Source organism: Pinus tabuliformis, chromosome 9 (genome assembly GCF_031772625.1).
Source record: "Pinus tabuliformis cultivar Carrire ecotype Pingquan chromosome 9, CPIR1, whole genome shotgun sequence".
Classification (NCBI taxonomy): Eukaryota; Viridiplantae; Streptophyta; class Pinopsida; order Pinales; family Pinaceae; genus Pinus; species Pinus tabuliformis.
This window is the reverse complement of record NC_142307.1, coordinates 1,456,224,229-1,456,241,534: the sequence shown is the minus strand read 5'-3', so window position 1 is coordinate 1,456,241,534 and position 17,306 is coordinate 1,456,224,229. Positions and strand designations below refer to the sequence as shown.

The window sequence follows — 17,306 nt, the reverse complement described above, 5'->3', positions numbered from 1 at the left end:
TCCATTGGAAAGATAATCCTTGTTAATGGCTCTCTTTCCTTTGGGTTTAAACTGTCTCAAGGATTACAACATGGTGATCTTCTATTCCCTTTTTGTTTATATTGGCTATGGAAGGCCTTGGCCGTTTTTTCTCATGCTCTTGTTCACAAGGTTCTATCAAAAGATTACGGTTGTTTCGTGATGAACTTCCGCTCACACATCAACAATTCGTTGATCAAATTTGTATGTTTGATTGGTCTGCCCACTCTCCAGGAAGCTAAAGGAATTCAAATGATCTTACAAATTTTTATGGCAGCCTTAGGCACTTTTATTCATAAGGAGAAAACCATATTTTTTCTTTAATTGTTAGGAATCTATTCAGTGCCATCTAACTCATGTTTTGGAATTTCCTAGAGTCCATCTCCCCTCTAAATATTTGGGTTTTCCACTAGTGTTATATCCTAAACATATTTTATGATGGCAAGATCTCTTGACAAAATTATTTTCCCAGGTAAAAACTAGACTTTCCAAGCTCTAAAATTTGCAAGCTGGTTGATTCTTACTTAGTATGTTGCAAGCTCAGAACATTGTGGTGTGATTTTCTATGGAGAGGTTCCAAAAAGGCCAAGTGTTGGTCGTTAGTAGGATGGGAGAAACTTGCAAAAACCAAATCAGCTCGAGGATTAGGTTTACGTGACCCTGAACACATGAGCAAAGTGTTTGGGGCTAAATTATGGTGGCTATGGGTGAAAGGTAGAAATGAATTGTGGAAACAAATATCATTGCATAAATATGCTCCTTTAGCGACATAAGAGGAGAGGTTATGTTATGACTCAAGAGTAAGTGGTTCCAATTTATGGAGGTGGGCACATGATAACAAAGCAATGGTGCGGCAACATGCTTTTTGGGAAATCAAGGCACGGGTTTAGCCAGGTTTTGGGACGATGCATGGCAACATATGGCAACATTGAATGAAAATGAAACTCTTCATGCCCTCAACCATTTTACATTAAATTTGGGCACGATTAGGGTATCATACTTTTGGAAGCCTTTGAAGGGTTCTTTTGAGGATCCTTTGTTTTGGAGGACTTGGAAGAATAAGGATGATTAGACCGCATCCTCACAGAATCTTCCATGGGAAGCTTTACAATATGATATACAAGGCATGATGATCAAATGCTCCAACAACTGTGATATTCTGAGATGCAACAGGCTTCCGAGTGGTTCCTTTTCCTTAAAGCAAACATACTCTATTTCTGCGGGTCGTTTAAATATGGGAAAGGAGAAAATTTGGAGTTGGAGTTAGTCTAGAATATGGTGCCAAGAAATCTCAACTTTCCTTAGGTTAATTTTCTGACGTAGACTTCTCACTTGGGATAGAATCTAAAAGCAAGGTTATGAAGGACCATCTATATGCTTTTTTTGTCTTCAAGTTGAGGAAAATTGTGGACCACCTACTCCTTTCATGTGTATTTGTGTTGGAGGTATGGGATATTACTATCAACCTTTTTGTTATTGCTTGACCCACTCTTGAGTGATGTTGCATATCTCAAGGAAGTAAAAGAGATATTCAAGGATAATAAAGAGAAATATGATGACTTCATTGAGGTCATGAAAGCTTTCAAAGCTCGAAGACTTGATACGGTTGATGTTATAGCTCGAGTAAGAAATTTATTTAAAGGCCATAATTCCCTTATTTTGGGTTTTAATATCTTTCTGCCTAAAGGTTATGAAATTACATTTCCTTCCGAGCAACAACAGGTTGAGTTTCACGAAGCAGTCAGTTATGTTAATAAGATCAAGACAAGGTTTCAAAGTGATGAACAAGTATACCAAAACTTTTTGGATATATTAAACATGTATAAACCTGGGAACAAATCAATAGATGAAGTATACAAAGAGGTGGAAACACTATTTTATGATCATCAAGATTTATTAGAAGAATTTAAACTTTTTCTACCAAACACTATTTTATGATCATCAAGATTTACTAGAAGAATTTATACTTTTTCTACTAGATGAGACAGCTCCAACTCCCATTTCCAATCTCTATGTTGTTTTGGATAAGTGGCCAAGTATCAAATTTAAGAATTCTATCATCAACAGATCTTGGAGTTTTGTGATTGGTTTTATATTGTGGAATTTATGGAAGGACTGTAATGGCAGGGTTTTTAAACAAAAGAAATGAACTTCTCAGCTAATTAAAGGTTTAATTTTCTCCAATTTAAGGGAAACGATTCTAATTTCTCACAGAAGCTCCAATTTTGCAAAACTTTAAAGTGGACAAAGAAATGATCCCTTCTCCTTTGAAGTCGATCAAAATAGCCTTTTATTTGTAAATTTTGCTTATCCTCCCCCTCCTAGTAATTTTATCAAATTGAACTTTGATGGTGCCTCAAAGGGTAACCTTGGTAATGTAGGGTTTGGATGCATTTTTCGTGATGAGAATTATGTTCCCATAAGAGATTTTCCATTGGATTGTGGTTTTGCAAGTAATAACTTGGAAAAGTTCTTGGCATTAGAGAAAGGCCTTCAAATGGTCATGTCAAAGGGATTGAAATCATCACAAGTATATGGTGATTCTCTTCTTGCTATACAATGTGTGCAAAAATTCTTATAGGTCCAGCCCGCTTCTAAGATTGTATAGAGTTGGAGACTATAGGGGGTGGCATCTAACATCTATTTTTTGTTGAGTAGACCGGAGTATGTGATTGTGCAACATACGAGAAGAGCAGGGAAAAAGCATGGATTTTATGGCTAATATGGGATGTCAAATAAAGGAATTGAATTTGGATGAGTCCTGACCTCTTCAGAATTGGGTTGGTGGAATACAAAGTTTGAATACTTTGGTTGACATGGATAAAGCATCATTCGATGGAGTTTCCCTCATGGGGGTGTGAGCCAGGAAAATAATGTTTGCGGAGAAGTGTGTTAGAACTACACCTGTCAGTTCCTCGTTATGGTGTTTCATGAAGTTTATTTGCAGACTTGGGGTAATAGCCTCGCGTCCCCTCATTATAAATGCATGGGGGTTTATTTAGGGTGGTGTAGGTACGTGGTTATACACGGTGGTGGTAGGGTGTTATCTTCACCCTATTTCTCCCGTCGTTTTGATGTAGTAAGATTTTCTCGCTTGGGAGGGTTTATTTGCTACTTTGGGAAGGTTGGTGGTGGTTTTCACCTTGGTGAACAACAAACACCTTTTCTCGTGGTTTTATTAATGCTCATGAGTGATATAGGTCAATGTTCTTCATTTTATCTTTTCATAGCACAATGCATGATTCGATCTTCGAATTGGTCCAGTCCGACCCCCAAGATATCGATTTTGCAGGTATTTCATATCCCTACCCAGGATTGGTTTGTGGATGTTGGTACCCTAGTAATTTATTTGTGTGGTTGTAGGAAGAGAAATTTATCTTTCAGTTTGGAGACACAATTTGTGTTATGGGTGCCCTATCACTACTTTCTTTATACTATAGTGTCAAATCCTACTTTGGGTAACTGGGGTATTAGTAAAATAAGTTGTGAACTCCCTCTATTTCTTTTCAATTGGGATTGTTTTGGTAAAATTAGTTCTTTTCCAGAACTCGAGGTGTGATTTCAAACACATTTTGAAGGTGTCAAGTGTCAATGTGGTACCTCACAAATGGGGTTTTCTAAGTTTTGTGTCCTTACCTTGTAGGGAATTACAAGTTGCTATTGCATTTGGGTCTCGGGTGTGGAGTTTTGGGGATGATTTAATTGTGTTCTAGTTGAGCTTTCAAGGGTTTAGGTTTTGTCCCTCTGCTAGTTTTGTTGGTAGTCGTTTCTTCCAGGGTTGTTTGGATTGTCCTCTCCTCTTTGCTACCATGCCTCCTCATTAGAGATTGGCAAGTCGCGAAAGTGGAGCGAAATGTTCTAGCAATAATCATCATCAATAGTTTTCTTAGGATTCTATAGAAACATATTTTGATTATGTCCCTCTTGAAGTACAAACGGAAATTATTGAGCTGGAATCAAAGGAATTTGGAGACCACCGATACCTTTTTGATTCAAAAGTAGGAGCAAAAGGTCTCAAATGGATTCTAGATCTAGGAAAGTTAAGAAAATGGAGGTTGCATTTTCTACATTCTATCTTAGTTCACCAACAAATGGACACTCTTTTCCACATGGTTTTAAGAGACAAGCAAGTTGATAATTACAAACTCTTTGTTGGCCAAGAAGACATTAGACATCTTATAAGGAATATCTATTTCTATCATAGTGATATTTTTTCTCGTTTGAGTAAGGTGGAAAAATATGTGGTGTCTGACTCACCTTTTGAGGAGCTTTTAGATCCTCCTAGAGCCCTTGATGATCCACTTGTTGATAATTCTCCTTACTTTCCAGTTATTATATCTTATTAACATTGGTCTTGTTGTTGAAATTTTGGTTTTCCTGGGCTCATATGTTCTTATGGTAATTGAATCTTTTCGAGGTCATCCCAAAGGTGATATATGAAGGTTGCATGTTTACACTTCTTTTGCTCATGGCATTTTGTGTGGATACACTTTATTTGGTCTGTGCGGTTCTCGCGATGGATACATCTTGCTAATGGGGTACAAGGGTGCACCTCACGTGCCCTCTGGTATGTTAGAAAGGCCTTCATATGGTCTTTACCAAAAAATACATTTTCAACTCACTCTTTGGATCTGTTGTTTCATTTTTCTGTGGAAGAAAATTGTCATTTACTTTGGTTTCTAGGCTCCAAGTTATGACTCAAAAGGGGTGTCTACTTGTTTTTCTCGTTGGGTCTTTGGCATGGCAGAATCATGGTGAAGAAATTTTGTTTCATGTGTGTTTCTCTTGTTTGGAAGCAGTGATTGTGGCCACTGTGTGTTTTTTGTTAAATGGTTCTCTACCCTATGGTTATTATGGTCTTTATGTAGTTGGTAGCCATTGTGTTCATGTTGTTGTTATTGGGTGGAGACTTTCCCTCCAAGGTTGCGCTATTTTGCAAAACCTGGTTCTTGACTCCAATGTACACTCTCTTTTATTAATGAAAATATTTTGGACCAATTTACAAAAAAAATAGATCCATTGGAAAATTTCTAATTGAGGTGGTGTATAGCAAGTCTCCAAGGGGTGTTGTAGACTCAGTTAAGTTGGAAAAAGTCAAGGATAAGAGAGATGAGGTTGACAATTTTGTAGAAAGCATACATGACATTCATGAACAAATAAAAAAGAAGCTACAATATAATAATTCTAACTATAAGTAAAATGAAGATTTGTGTAGCAAGTTGAAGGTATTTGGGGAGGGTGATATAATGATGGAACATTTGAGGAATAGTATATTTCTTAGAGGAATGTATAATAAACTCAAGTACAAGAAAATTGGTCCATGTAAAATTTTCAAAAAGACTTTTAATGATTCCTGCAAGATGGATTTTGCTAGAGGCCTTTGGCATTTCTCCAATATACAATGTTTTTAAATCATATGTGTTTTTGAAGAGGTATAGAATGGTGAAGTATGAATCATGCAATAATGAGAAGGACTTGCCAATCAATTCTAATGAATAAATTAAACAAGTATGTGAAAAAAGTCAGTGGAAAGAACTAAGGTTGGGATCAATTTGAATATATATTCAAATGGAAAAATAGAAATATGGAGGATGCATTGTGGATTACATAGGAGGAATTGGGTCATCTTTAGTGGCCTACATTACTTGAAGTGTTTGCATTTGAGTCCACATAAGATGAATGTCCATTCTTTCTTAACAAGGGTATTGATGCAAGATCATCCTTGGGATCACATAATTTGTAACAAAATATTTGCTTCTAATTGTTGAAAATACAACAACAAATTCCTAAATTAATTTTGTCCTTGAATTAAATTAGATGAAAAATTGTAATTACACATCACAAGATAACTTGTACGAGTTAACTAAGTTAATTTGACTTAGTTGGTTCAGATAATTCAAGTTGAGGGTCTAACTTGAGTCATGTAGAGTGTCTCCTACTTTATATGAGCCCTGGTTGAGTTTATTTTGAATTGTAATTAATTAATTCAGTTTCATTGAGTTAGAGTCAGTTAAACTAGCCCAGTAAAAATGCCTCTGCTTCGTGCATGCAACGGCCCCTAGTGTGATCTAAATACTCCCTCCATCGCCATGGCCCCAGGAGGGGGCCTTGAGGCCCCTCCTCCTTCGCCTCCTCCACCATAGATCCTTGCGTTCAGGAAGTTGATTGGCGATAGTAGTAAATGCCCAGCAAGGGAAACTTAGTGCAAGTTTGTAGAGAAACTTGACAGCATCCCCACAGTCGCCCTGCCTGTTGAAGATTCTTGAAGGTCTGCTTTGAACTTAGCTGAAAGAGGGCTCATCGGTCAATTTATAGGGCTATGGCCTTCCCCCAAGGCTGTTGAAGGGTGGGTATAGAGGAATTGGCAACCACTAGTAAAGGAAGGCATCAGAAGTTTCCTGGTTGGTAAGGGCTTTTTTGTCTTTGCTTTTGATTTAGTAGAAGCCAAAAATCTCATCTTTAGGAATGGACCATATTTCATGGGACCTCAGGGTCTATATCTAAACTCATGGTCACCAGATTTCGATTCGACACAAGATGTGTCGTCAGCAATTCCAGTGTGGGTGCACCTCCCTCATCTTCCACTGCACTATTGGAACCCGAAGTCACTAGAAATGATTAGTAACACCTTGGGAAAATACATAGATAGAACAGAGAGAAGGGATTAGTATTCATGTGCAAGAATATGTGTCGAAGTCAGCTTAGAAATAGGTTACCTGAAGCCATAAAGTTAACAATAGTAGATTGGTCTTATATCCAAGAGTTAAACTACGAGCAGCTACCATTGAAATGCAGAAATTTCCATGAATATGGGCATTTCGCAAGATGCTGCAAAAAAAAGGAGGAAGATCTAGAGAAGTCGAAAAGAGATAAATGGATCCAGGTGTAGAAAGCGGTCCAGGCCAAGGTGAGTAACAGGAATAGAGGGAAAGAGGTACAGATGGAGTCTGGAACTCCCTTAACAGGAACGATTCAAACGGAAGGAAGAGGAGAACAACCAAAGACAACATCCTCAATAAACCCATTTGAAACCCTCAGCACTTCAATTGAATTTCCAAAAACATAGATATAGGAGATTGAATGCCAAGTTCCTTCGCTCGAAGTAGAAAAGAAGAACCTAGAAGTAACCCAACTTGACTCCCCAGTGGGAACCTCCTCGTCTCCTACATATGTAGAAATGACAAGGAAAAAAACCTTCGGAAACCTTTGGGTCATCGGAAGACGAGACATTTGAGAGATCCTCTAAAAGAGTTGGAAGGAAATCTCATAAGGAAGCCAGGGAAAAAGAGGTGGAGAGACAAAAAATGCAAGGCAACCAATCCACCATTGAAATGTCTATCAGGAGAAACACCAGAATAAGGCCCTCTAAGGGGGGATCAACTCACTCCAATCTCGTTAAATAATGAAACTAGTCTTTTAGAATTGCAGAGACTTGGGGAACCCTTCGAAAGCTGAAGCAGTCAAAGATCTTCTGAAAATAGAAACTCTCGAGATCCTCATGCTCCAAGAGAATAATATTGACGGGGAAACCCTTCTTGAGATCAACAAATTAAAATGGGGAAAAAATGCAGGAAAGGCCATTAGTGCAAGAGGTTCCTCTGGTGGCCTAGCAACGTTGTGGTCAGAGGACAAGTATCAACTAGAAAGCTACTTTGAGACCCAACATTGGATATTCACCGAACTTCGACACCTATCTAGTAAGCTCTCCATCTCTCTCTTCAACCTTTATGTTCCAGTCCACCTTACAGAGAAGAAAGAATGCTAGCAGACATTGTCTAATTTCTTAGACATTTACTCCCCTCATAATATAATAGTGGCTAGAGATCTCAACCTCATCATTGATCCAAAAGAAAATAGAGGCGGCAATAGTGGTAGGGACCAAATGCTTCCATTAGTAAAGGAGTTAATACTTCAGTGGGATCTTCTTGACTTCAAACCGAAGAAAGGTCTTTACACCTAGACAAACAATAGAGCTGGGGTAGAACACATCTTTGCTCTCCTAGATCATTTCCTAGTGCAGAGCTCCTTGTTGCTAGGAAAAAGACTGATCTCCTAAAAAATTCTCCCAAAGTTGGCCTCAGATCACAAACCTATTCTCTTACAGCTGGAAGAGGAAGAAAATTTGGGCCCTATCCCCTTTAGATTCAACTTGCTTTCATCAGGGAAAGAAGGGTTCATGGAAATTGTTCTGGAGGCATGGTCCATACCCGTGATAGGATCTCCCAGCTTCGTGTGGGAGCAGAAACTAAAAATAACCAAGAGAGCTCTGAAGAAATGGATTAAAGAACCCTCAAATTATCCTACCAATAATAGAAAGGAGACAGTTCAGTTTTTATCAGATCTGCAAATGGATTTGGAAAGTAAGGAGATCTCTGCTTTAGATTTAGAAAAGGAACAAGCTGCCCAAATCAAATAATTTCACGATTTCTACCATGAAGAAGAGACTTGGAGGCTTAATTCTCGTAGCCTGTGGCTTAAAGCTGGAGACTGAAATACCTCTTTCTTCCATAGGCAGTATAGAGCCTGGCTATCTCAAAATCATATCTTTGAAATCACTTGCTTAGATGGGACTGTGCTCAAAGGTCAAGAATAGCTAAAAAATGCAGCAGAAGATCATTTCCAGAATCTCTATAAAGAGGATGGGAATGGGATTGAAGAAGTCATCTTGGAATTTCTCTCCCACATTCCATATTTGGTAAGCAAGAAGGACAACACTAGTCTTACGAAACCTTTCTTAGAGGAAGAAATCTATAAATTAATATGGTCCATGGAACCAGACAAGGCACCAAGACCTAATGGCTTCTCAATTCATTTTTATAGAATCTGCTGGGAAATAATAAAAACTGATCTTCTAAGGATGATTGAAGTTTTTCATCAAAAAGCCAAAGTGGGAGGCAGTACTAACTCAACCGTCCTTGCATTAATACCAAAGGAAGTGAATTTGGGCACTTTTGACAGGGTTAGGCCAATATCGCTCTGCAATGCATCATACAAGATACTGACAAAATTGTTGGCAAACAGAATCAAGGCATTGCTTGGGAAACTCATTTCTCTCACCCAAGGAGGCTTTGTCAAAGGGAGACACATACTAGACAATGTAATACAATTGCATGAAGTCATACACTCTAGTTACCTTTGACAGGAGCAACGTATGCTCATAAAGCTCGACATGGCAAATGCATTCGATCGGGTAAATATTTCTTTCCTGTACAAAGTCCTCCTTTCCTTTGGTTTCAGCTCTAACTTTGTCAATTTGATTAAAGCTTGTACTGAAAAGCCATGGATATCACCTTTAGTTAATGGCAGTTCATCAAACTATTTTCAAGCCTCGAGCGGAATAAGGCAAGGTTGCCCCCTCTCCCCTTTCTTGTACATACTGATGGTAGACTCGTTAAGTAGAAAATTGACAGCTGAAAAGAAAGCAGGGACATCTCTAGGAGTTAGGTTTACGAAAGGGCTAGAGACTCTCAACCATGCATTTTATTCGCAGATGTTTCTCTTCTTCGGGGCGGAGCCTCCATCAAGATACCCAAAGTTTATAGTGGAATCCTTAAAAAATAGTGCAGCATATTAGGAGCTCTTATAAATAAAAGGAAAAGTGAAATATACGGGTGGAATTTGGATCAACAAGAAATTCAGAGAATAGCCTACTCCTTAGGCTTTTCGGGATATGCTTCTTGGGATAAAATCAAATATCTCGAGTTACCATTAACCCTGGGCTCTAACATATTATCGCTGTGGAAAGAGGTAATAAGCAAAATTAAGTCCAAGATTACAGCTTGGGGAGGGCAATGGCTCACCAATGCTGGCAAACTCATCTTTATAAAATTTGTTTTGTCCTCCCTACCAATTTATCAGGCTTCCTTTTTGCTGGTTCCAAAGAAGATCACAAAACAGATCTCTAGAATGATCAGGGATTTTTTGTGGAGAGGAGGAAGAGGAAATCAAAGAAAAATCCATTTAGTGAATTAGGATACAGTTAAATGTCCCATCTATGAAGGAGGCCTACAAATAAGAGACCCGGGCCTTGCAAATCTGGCTCTTGGAGGCAAAATACTCTGGACCCTCTTCTCAAACAGCAAACAACATGTCAGTCAGGTCATAAAAAAAAATATCTAAAAGGCTCAATGCTAAGAAACATTCAGATAGATAATAGCATCAAAGAGACGTCGATATGGCACCTCTGCTGTCAGGGGCTCGAGTTCTTTCAAAATCACTTGTATCACATCCCAGGCAACGGAAAAAACACGATGATGTGGCAAGACAACATAATGGGATAGTCACCTCTGAGCAAAAATGAAGCAATCAAAGAAATCAGGAACTTCCTCATGCAGCAAGGAATCCTCACCCTAGCAGATATTTCAACTTGGGACGACTCCGGAAAATGGAGAAATTAGGAAATTCCATGAGTTCTTGAACAACTGCGCAGTCAAAAGACTCTCCTGGAAGAAGTGCTAACGGGCCTGGCACTGGCTCACATGTGTTTGATAGATAAATGGGGATGGGGAAAGACTGGAATTTACAAGGCAAGGCATGGATTTGCCTCTCTTCAAGCACAGCAAGCTTCGAGCCACACTGCATCGGTGTGGAAACAGATTTGGGATCCTCTTGGGCTTCCCAAAATAAACTTCTTCACCTTGGTATTAATGCATGGGAAAGTGCTAACTGGCGATAATATGAGTAAAAGAGGCATTCACAGGCCACATTGGTGTTCTCTCTGCTACAAAGCTCAGGAAACCATGGAGCATGTGTTCGTGGATTGCACTTTTGCTCAAGAATTCTAGGATTGCATCCTCCAAGGCCTCAATGTCTCTACCCCATTGCAAGTAAAAATAGCTAACCTTTTCAGCACCTAGAGAATGCGATATCCTCACAGGACCCAAAGAAAGACAACATGGAACAAAATTTGGAAAACAATTCCTAAATACGTCTGTTGGAAAATATGGCTCGCCAGAAATGATAAGATCTTCAACAACATTTCGAATTCCCCATTGAAGGTGGCAGCAAAAGCAAAAGCACTACTCCTCGAGACTGTGGCCAATCACCCCCTTAAAAATGATAACACGCTTCTCCCTGAAGAAAAGAAATGGATGGGAACATATATTTTTCGAGACAGGATAAAGAACACCACTTGCCCCAGTAAAACTCTTGTATGGAGATTACGAGAAACGGACTCAGATTTTCAAGATTGGTGGAGGAAACATGGTAAAACAACAATCTTTTTTGATGGTGCCTCCAAAGGCAATCTAGGGATAGCAGGAGCAGGCGGAGTGATCTACTCCTCGGAGGGAATTCGAGAAGATAGCTTCAGCTGGGGCCTTGGACAAAGAACCAACAACCAGGCAGAAATCCTTGGGCTGCTAAAAGCCTATCAGATAGCATGTGAAAAAGGCAATAAGGAAATACAAGTATTCGGGGACTCAGAAATTTTGATAAAGATATTAAACTCAGAGGACCACTTCAGCAATCCGGTGCTCAACAAGACACTTCAAAGGCTGAGATATGTGCTCCAATATTTCTCCTCCTACCTTCTTTTCCATATTCTACGTGGCTCAAATAAGGAAGCAAACGCAAAAGAAAACCGAGCATGCCTCCTGCCACAAGGAGCTTCCAGCAAGAATGATGAAGAATCTACATGGATCATGATCCTGTAATCTGGAGTAAATCTGCATCTATGTAAGGAAAGGATAGCTGCAACTAAAAGTATTTCTGAATATTTTAATGATGGTTGTTTTTGGCCTCAGCCTAACCGAGTTTAAATAATTAATATAACCGTTATAGTTTAAAAAAAAATTAGTTAAACTAGTTCCAACTGATGGAGAAGCTAGTAGGAGGTCTAATAGTGGGGTGTTGCTTCATGTGTTCAACTAGTTAACTGATAATTCAGCCATAAATAACTCATGCATGTCAGATTTGAGAGTTACCCAGTTGAGATTGGAGTTCAAGGGCAGTGTACTATCAGTTGTATAATTATCCGAATTGTATAGATGGTGCATGCAGTTAGAGGAAGAGCCTAAAGGAACTGCACAATCCAATGGAGGAAAATTCCTATTAAATAGGGGCCTAATTCCTCATTGAACAATGCAAGGAAGTAGGAGCTTGGAAGGCTAGGAAATTGGCTAAGTATTGGCCAAGGCTTGTCTAGGAAGCAATGAGACAGATAGAGATAGTGCAGAGGTTGCTCGGGCTTGAGCAAAGCATTGTAATCTTCTCATATTTTCTGACTAATGCAATATACATATAGTAGGGGTTTTTAGTTGTGGCTTTCCCCAAGAAATCATTGTGTAATGTGTTGATTGAATTCTTTCTCTTGTATGCTTCGTGATTTTGTGATTGTTAATTGTTTCCACAGTTGGTAGAGTAGATTCAAGTCTATTGTTTTAGATGTCAATTTTACATATAAGAATTAATTAGTCGTTAGATTACTAAACAGATTATTGTATATAAACATATTGGAAGTTGTCTTAATGAGAAGCCATAATGGAGCTAGATGTGAGAATTATAAATGTGCAATAATTTTGATAAGATAGTGCAATAGTTTTGATAAAATAATGCAAAATCCCTTCATCTAACAATTGTCATAAATTTCACCTAATTAACTTGCAAGCAATTTAATACAAACTCCACAATTGAAAAGATGATACAACTCTTCGTATGTACGATTTTGCCCCATTTAAAAAGAGTTCAAAACTACTAAAATGTGGAGTGAAACATTATACGTTGATAAAATTGAGAGTAAAACATTATACATTATACAACAATAAACTATTTATTGTTGTTTTCCATAAATTACATTATACATTGATAGAATTGAGGGTGTATAATGGAGCATCATAGTTATGACCTCTAACAAAAGAATATATATAATATTTTGCATTAAAATAATATCCTTACTACAACTTAAGTCCTCACGGTGATCTATGGTCATTAGTTATTTTGGCACAGTGACTTGTTCGAGTTTTTAACACTTGAGTTTTTAACACAATGAATGGGGTGAAAAAGGTAAAACCATATTTTATGTGCATGGCCAGTTAGATTTATTTCGCTAGCTTGGGAAAGAAGGTTAAACCACTTGAAGTTTGGGGTGAAATCGCTTTAGTTTTTCTCATGGTTTGCACTTATTTATTGATTTAGGGTCCACCAAGCACTATCTCATCATGTTTAATATATATTTTTTTATGAAGTTTGAAATAATTAATTTGTAAAAAAGGTATAGTAACATATATAATTTATTAGACCTTAAAATTAAAGATTCATTTAATTATTGTTTAAAATGTAATTACAAGTCTAATTATGAGTTTATAGTTTAGTATGATTTTTACATACTACCTTATTTTTATAATGAAACATCTCATAACCACTTTAAATGGAATCTTGGATTTTATTTTTTTATTTTTTAATGATAATATATGTCTTTCAAAATATAAGCACATGAATAATGATATTAGTTACAATTAAATGTAATTCAATAAAATATATTTGTGTTTGATTGATATTATAAGGTAAGGTGGTGTATCACATATTAGAAATATGTGATTATATTAGTAATTATTCATCTTTAGTTATAGATAATATAACAAAGAGATGCTTATCCTTCATTAATATTTTTTAGAAGTTTATTCATTTTATATGGTGATGATATTGGAAGGAGATGAACTATTAAACATTATAACGTTTTTGCCTTAATAAAATTCCACCTCTTGAAGCTTGAAAATGTAATCAAGTTAGAACGGAAAAGAGTGGCAAGTTAACACAGAGAGTTTTAGATTTGATGCAGTTATAATGTTTGAATAGAGGTGATATTTGTAAATATGTCAGCTGGGATGACAATTCATCATGTCACTTATTGTGATTTATAACCTAAGGACGAATAGGAAATTGAGGGTTATTTTTATCAAAATGCAATAGGGATCAGTAACCTATGTGTAATGAATGTTTTTTTATTTATGACTTACATGAAATATAAGATGAGTTGGGAATTATCTAATCTAAGTACAAGAAATATCTAATCTAAGTTCTTGTAGTTAAATAAACTCCCTTCTTTAAAAATTGTATGACCATGCATTAGACTAAAGATAGTGGTGAAAGTAGTTGTTGATGGTGCTAGACCCACCAGCATTTAGGGGATCTCCTCGTTATGAATTCCTAACTAGACCTCACATCGTTTGGTGTAGGAGCCACATCTGGTATGATGGCCCGGTTGCCATTATCTTAAAAATTTTCCTTAGCTCTTGCTTGTCAGCACATGAGAGTGGTTTGCTTTGTCTTCGAATAACGAAATTTGCGTGCTTGGTGAGTGCTTAGTGTCAATTGTGTCAAGGTTCTTTCATTGCAGAGAGTGAGGTTGAAAGTGAGTCTCAAGTCGAAAGGGCATCATGATGCTTTCTTTAATGAGATAGAAGCGGCCTTATCTGCTAAAACAAGTGGATAGAGTATACGGTTGTGAGGCAATGATTGATCGCCTATTAAAGAAAATGGTTATCATGATGCTTTCTTTAATGAGATAGAAGCGGCCTTATTTGCTAAAACAAGTGGATAGAGTATACGATTGTGAGGCAATGATTGATTACCTATCGTTTTCTTGTTCACATTATATCTGTATCTCTACCTTGCTTTTTTTAAACTAGTTACTATTATTCATTTTTTTAATGTATATCTACCTATTTATTTTTTCATACTTGGCTCTTTTGCTCGCTTGTTTGAACAGTCGGCTTAATGATTGTAAAAGTTGCAACTCCAACTACTAAATTTGTATTGTTTTACCCTCTCATAACATTTTAAATTTCAGAATGTGTGATATTTTATTCATTTATCACATGTGTGTCCATCATTTAAAAAAAAAAAAAAAAAAAAAGAGGCTAGTGTCTGATAACTTAATATGTAATTTTTTACCATCTGATACTTCAATTTGTCAATGGGTTAACTTTTGCAAAAGCATATAGTGTTTTATAATATTAACTTTGAAATATGTAGAATTTGTCAATTGGGAATGGGAGAAATCATAATACTAGGTTATATAGTTTTTATTGGAATTTGAAAAATTATTGGAAGACATAATCATAGATTTTATTTTGGAATTTTGTAAGATTCTGAAGTTAAGATTTATTATTAATGGTTGTGGATATATTTTCTAAGATGGCACATTTTATAACATGTAAGAAGAATGGTAATGCTATACATGGTTGTGTTAATTTTCCAAAAAATTGTAAGGTTGCATAGGCTATCAAAGAGTATTAGTTTAGAAGATTTGTGTAGGAAGTTGAAGGCTTTTGGAGAGGATGATATAGTGATGGCACATTTGAGGAAGAATAGATTAATGAGTATTAGTTTGGAAGATTTGTGTAGGAATTTGAAGGATTTCTGAGAGGATGATATAGTGATGACACATTTGAGGAAGAATATATTTCTTAGAGGAATGTATAAAAACCTCAAGTACAAAAAAATTTTCTATGTAAAATTTTGATAAAGTCTATTAATAATACCTACAACATGGATTTTGTTAGAGGTCTTTGACATTTCTGCAATATACAATGTTTTTAACTTATATGTGTTTCATGAAGAGGTAGAGAATGTTGAAGTATGAATCATGCAATAATGAGAAGGGCAATTTCTAGTCAATCCCAATGAAGAAATATTTCAAAAATATGTTAGTGGGAAGAACCAAGGTTGGGATCAATTTGAATATTTAGTCAAATGGAAAAATAGAAATATGGAGGATGCACTGTGGATTGCATAGGAGGAATTGGGTCATATTTAGTGGCCTACATTACTTGAAGGTTTTGCATTTGAGTCTACATGAGATGAATGCCCATTCTTTCATAACAAGGGTGTCTTATGAAAAAGCATCCTTGGGCTCACACAATTTGCAACAAAGTATTTGCTTCTCATATGTATTTCTTATTGTTTATTTAATTGGCTTAGTAGGAGGAATAAAGAGGTTGTCATTGCTACAAATGTACTACATATCCACAAGTTTCTATAGATATCATGCATTGTTATATAATTATTGATGTGTTGTTATGGAATTGCTAAAACACAAATGCATTAAAATTAATCAAGATACTCAACATGAGACACATACTACACCTAAGAATACATGGAGACAATTCAAGAGGAAGTCAAGTGCTACAAAGATTGTTGGAATACCACATGAACTTGATGAATAAGTAGTTATAAATCTAGTGAATTAATAAGAGAAGGTCAATTCTAGAAATCTAGAAGTACAACAGGAGAAGAGAAGGTTTAGCTTCAAATTTGAAACAAAAGAGTAGATTAATTTCTTGAACTCTGATAGAAGAAGAAGAAGAAGAAGAAGAGAGTGAAAGCTAGCTCATGCTCAAGGAAGTCAAAGAGTGTTTGACATTATGACCATGTTAGTCAGAAATAGTCTAAATTGACGGGAGACTCAAACCTCTAGATTGTAATCCACAAGCTAAAATTGTTATATTATTCAATAAAGAGTTAGGTTATATCCATATCCTTCTATTTCCTATTATTTACATTATTAATTCTATCCATGTTAAGTTCTTTGCATATTGTTATTACCTAAATACGTTACTCCCATAAGTAGCCACACTTGGGTATATCTAGTTCAATAGTTGTTTTAGAATATCACAAAATCATATCATTCATCAAAAACCTATCAGTATTTACTCCCATAAGTAGCCACACTTGGGTATATCTAGTTCAATAGTTGTTTTAGAATATTACAAAATCATATCATTCATCAAAAACCTATCATTCATATTGTTTTTGATATTATCCATACTAGAAATCCATACTAACATATCCATAATATATATTTTTCACCCAAAATTATTTAATTTAAATGTAATGACCCACCGCCGATTACAAACAAAATATGAATATTAGTATACATATGAGACATCCATACGATAGCTATGTATGCATGGACCCACATGTATCACAATATATATACGTTGGTTAATACATGGGAATGTCTAAATTAAGGTAATGAATTGATTATCGAAATAAATCCCTACCTCACCAGAATATAATGAATATATCAAATTAGATATGTAATATGTGTACCACCTTAAATACATATATATGATAAATCCTTAATTAAAAGAAAATGTTAATTTTAATTTGCAAATTATATTTTAAATTAAAATTAATAAAATAATAATATAAATTAAAGTAAAATTATAAACTAAATAAATTAAATTAATTTATTAAAATAATATAAACTTCAATCAAATCAAATCCTACGTATTCAAATAAAATATAATGAATATATCAAATAAGATATGTAATATGTGTGCCAC

General features: G+C 36.1%; 1 protein-coding gene across 1 annotated transcript; it reads left to right on the top strand.

Moving 5' to 3' along the window:
- Positions 1 to 10,877: 10,877 nt before the first annotated feature.
- On the top strand, positions 10,878 to 11,672 carry LOC149154069 (uncharacterized). Its single transcript, XM_089444033.1, has one exon. It carries the CDS (start codon positions 10,878 to 10,880, stop codon positions 11,670 to 11,672), a length of 795 nt encoding a protein of 264 aa, XP_089300159.1.
- Positions 11,673 to 17,306: the final 5,634 nt, after the last annotated feature.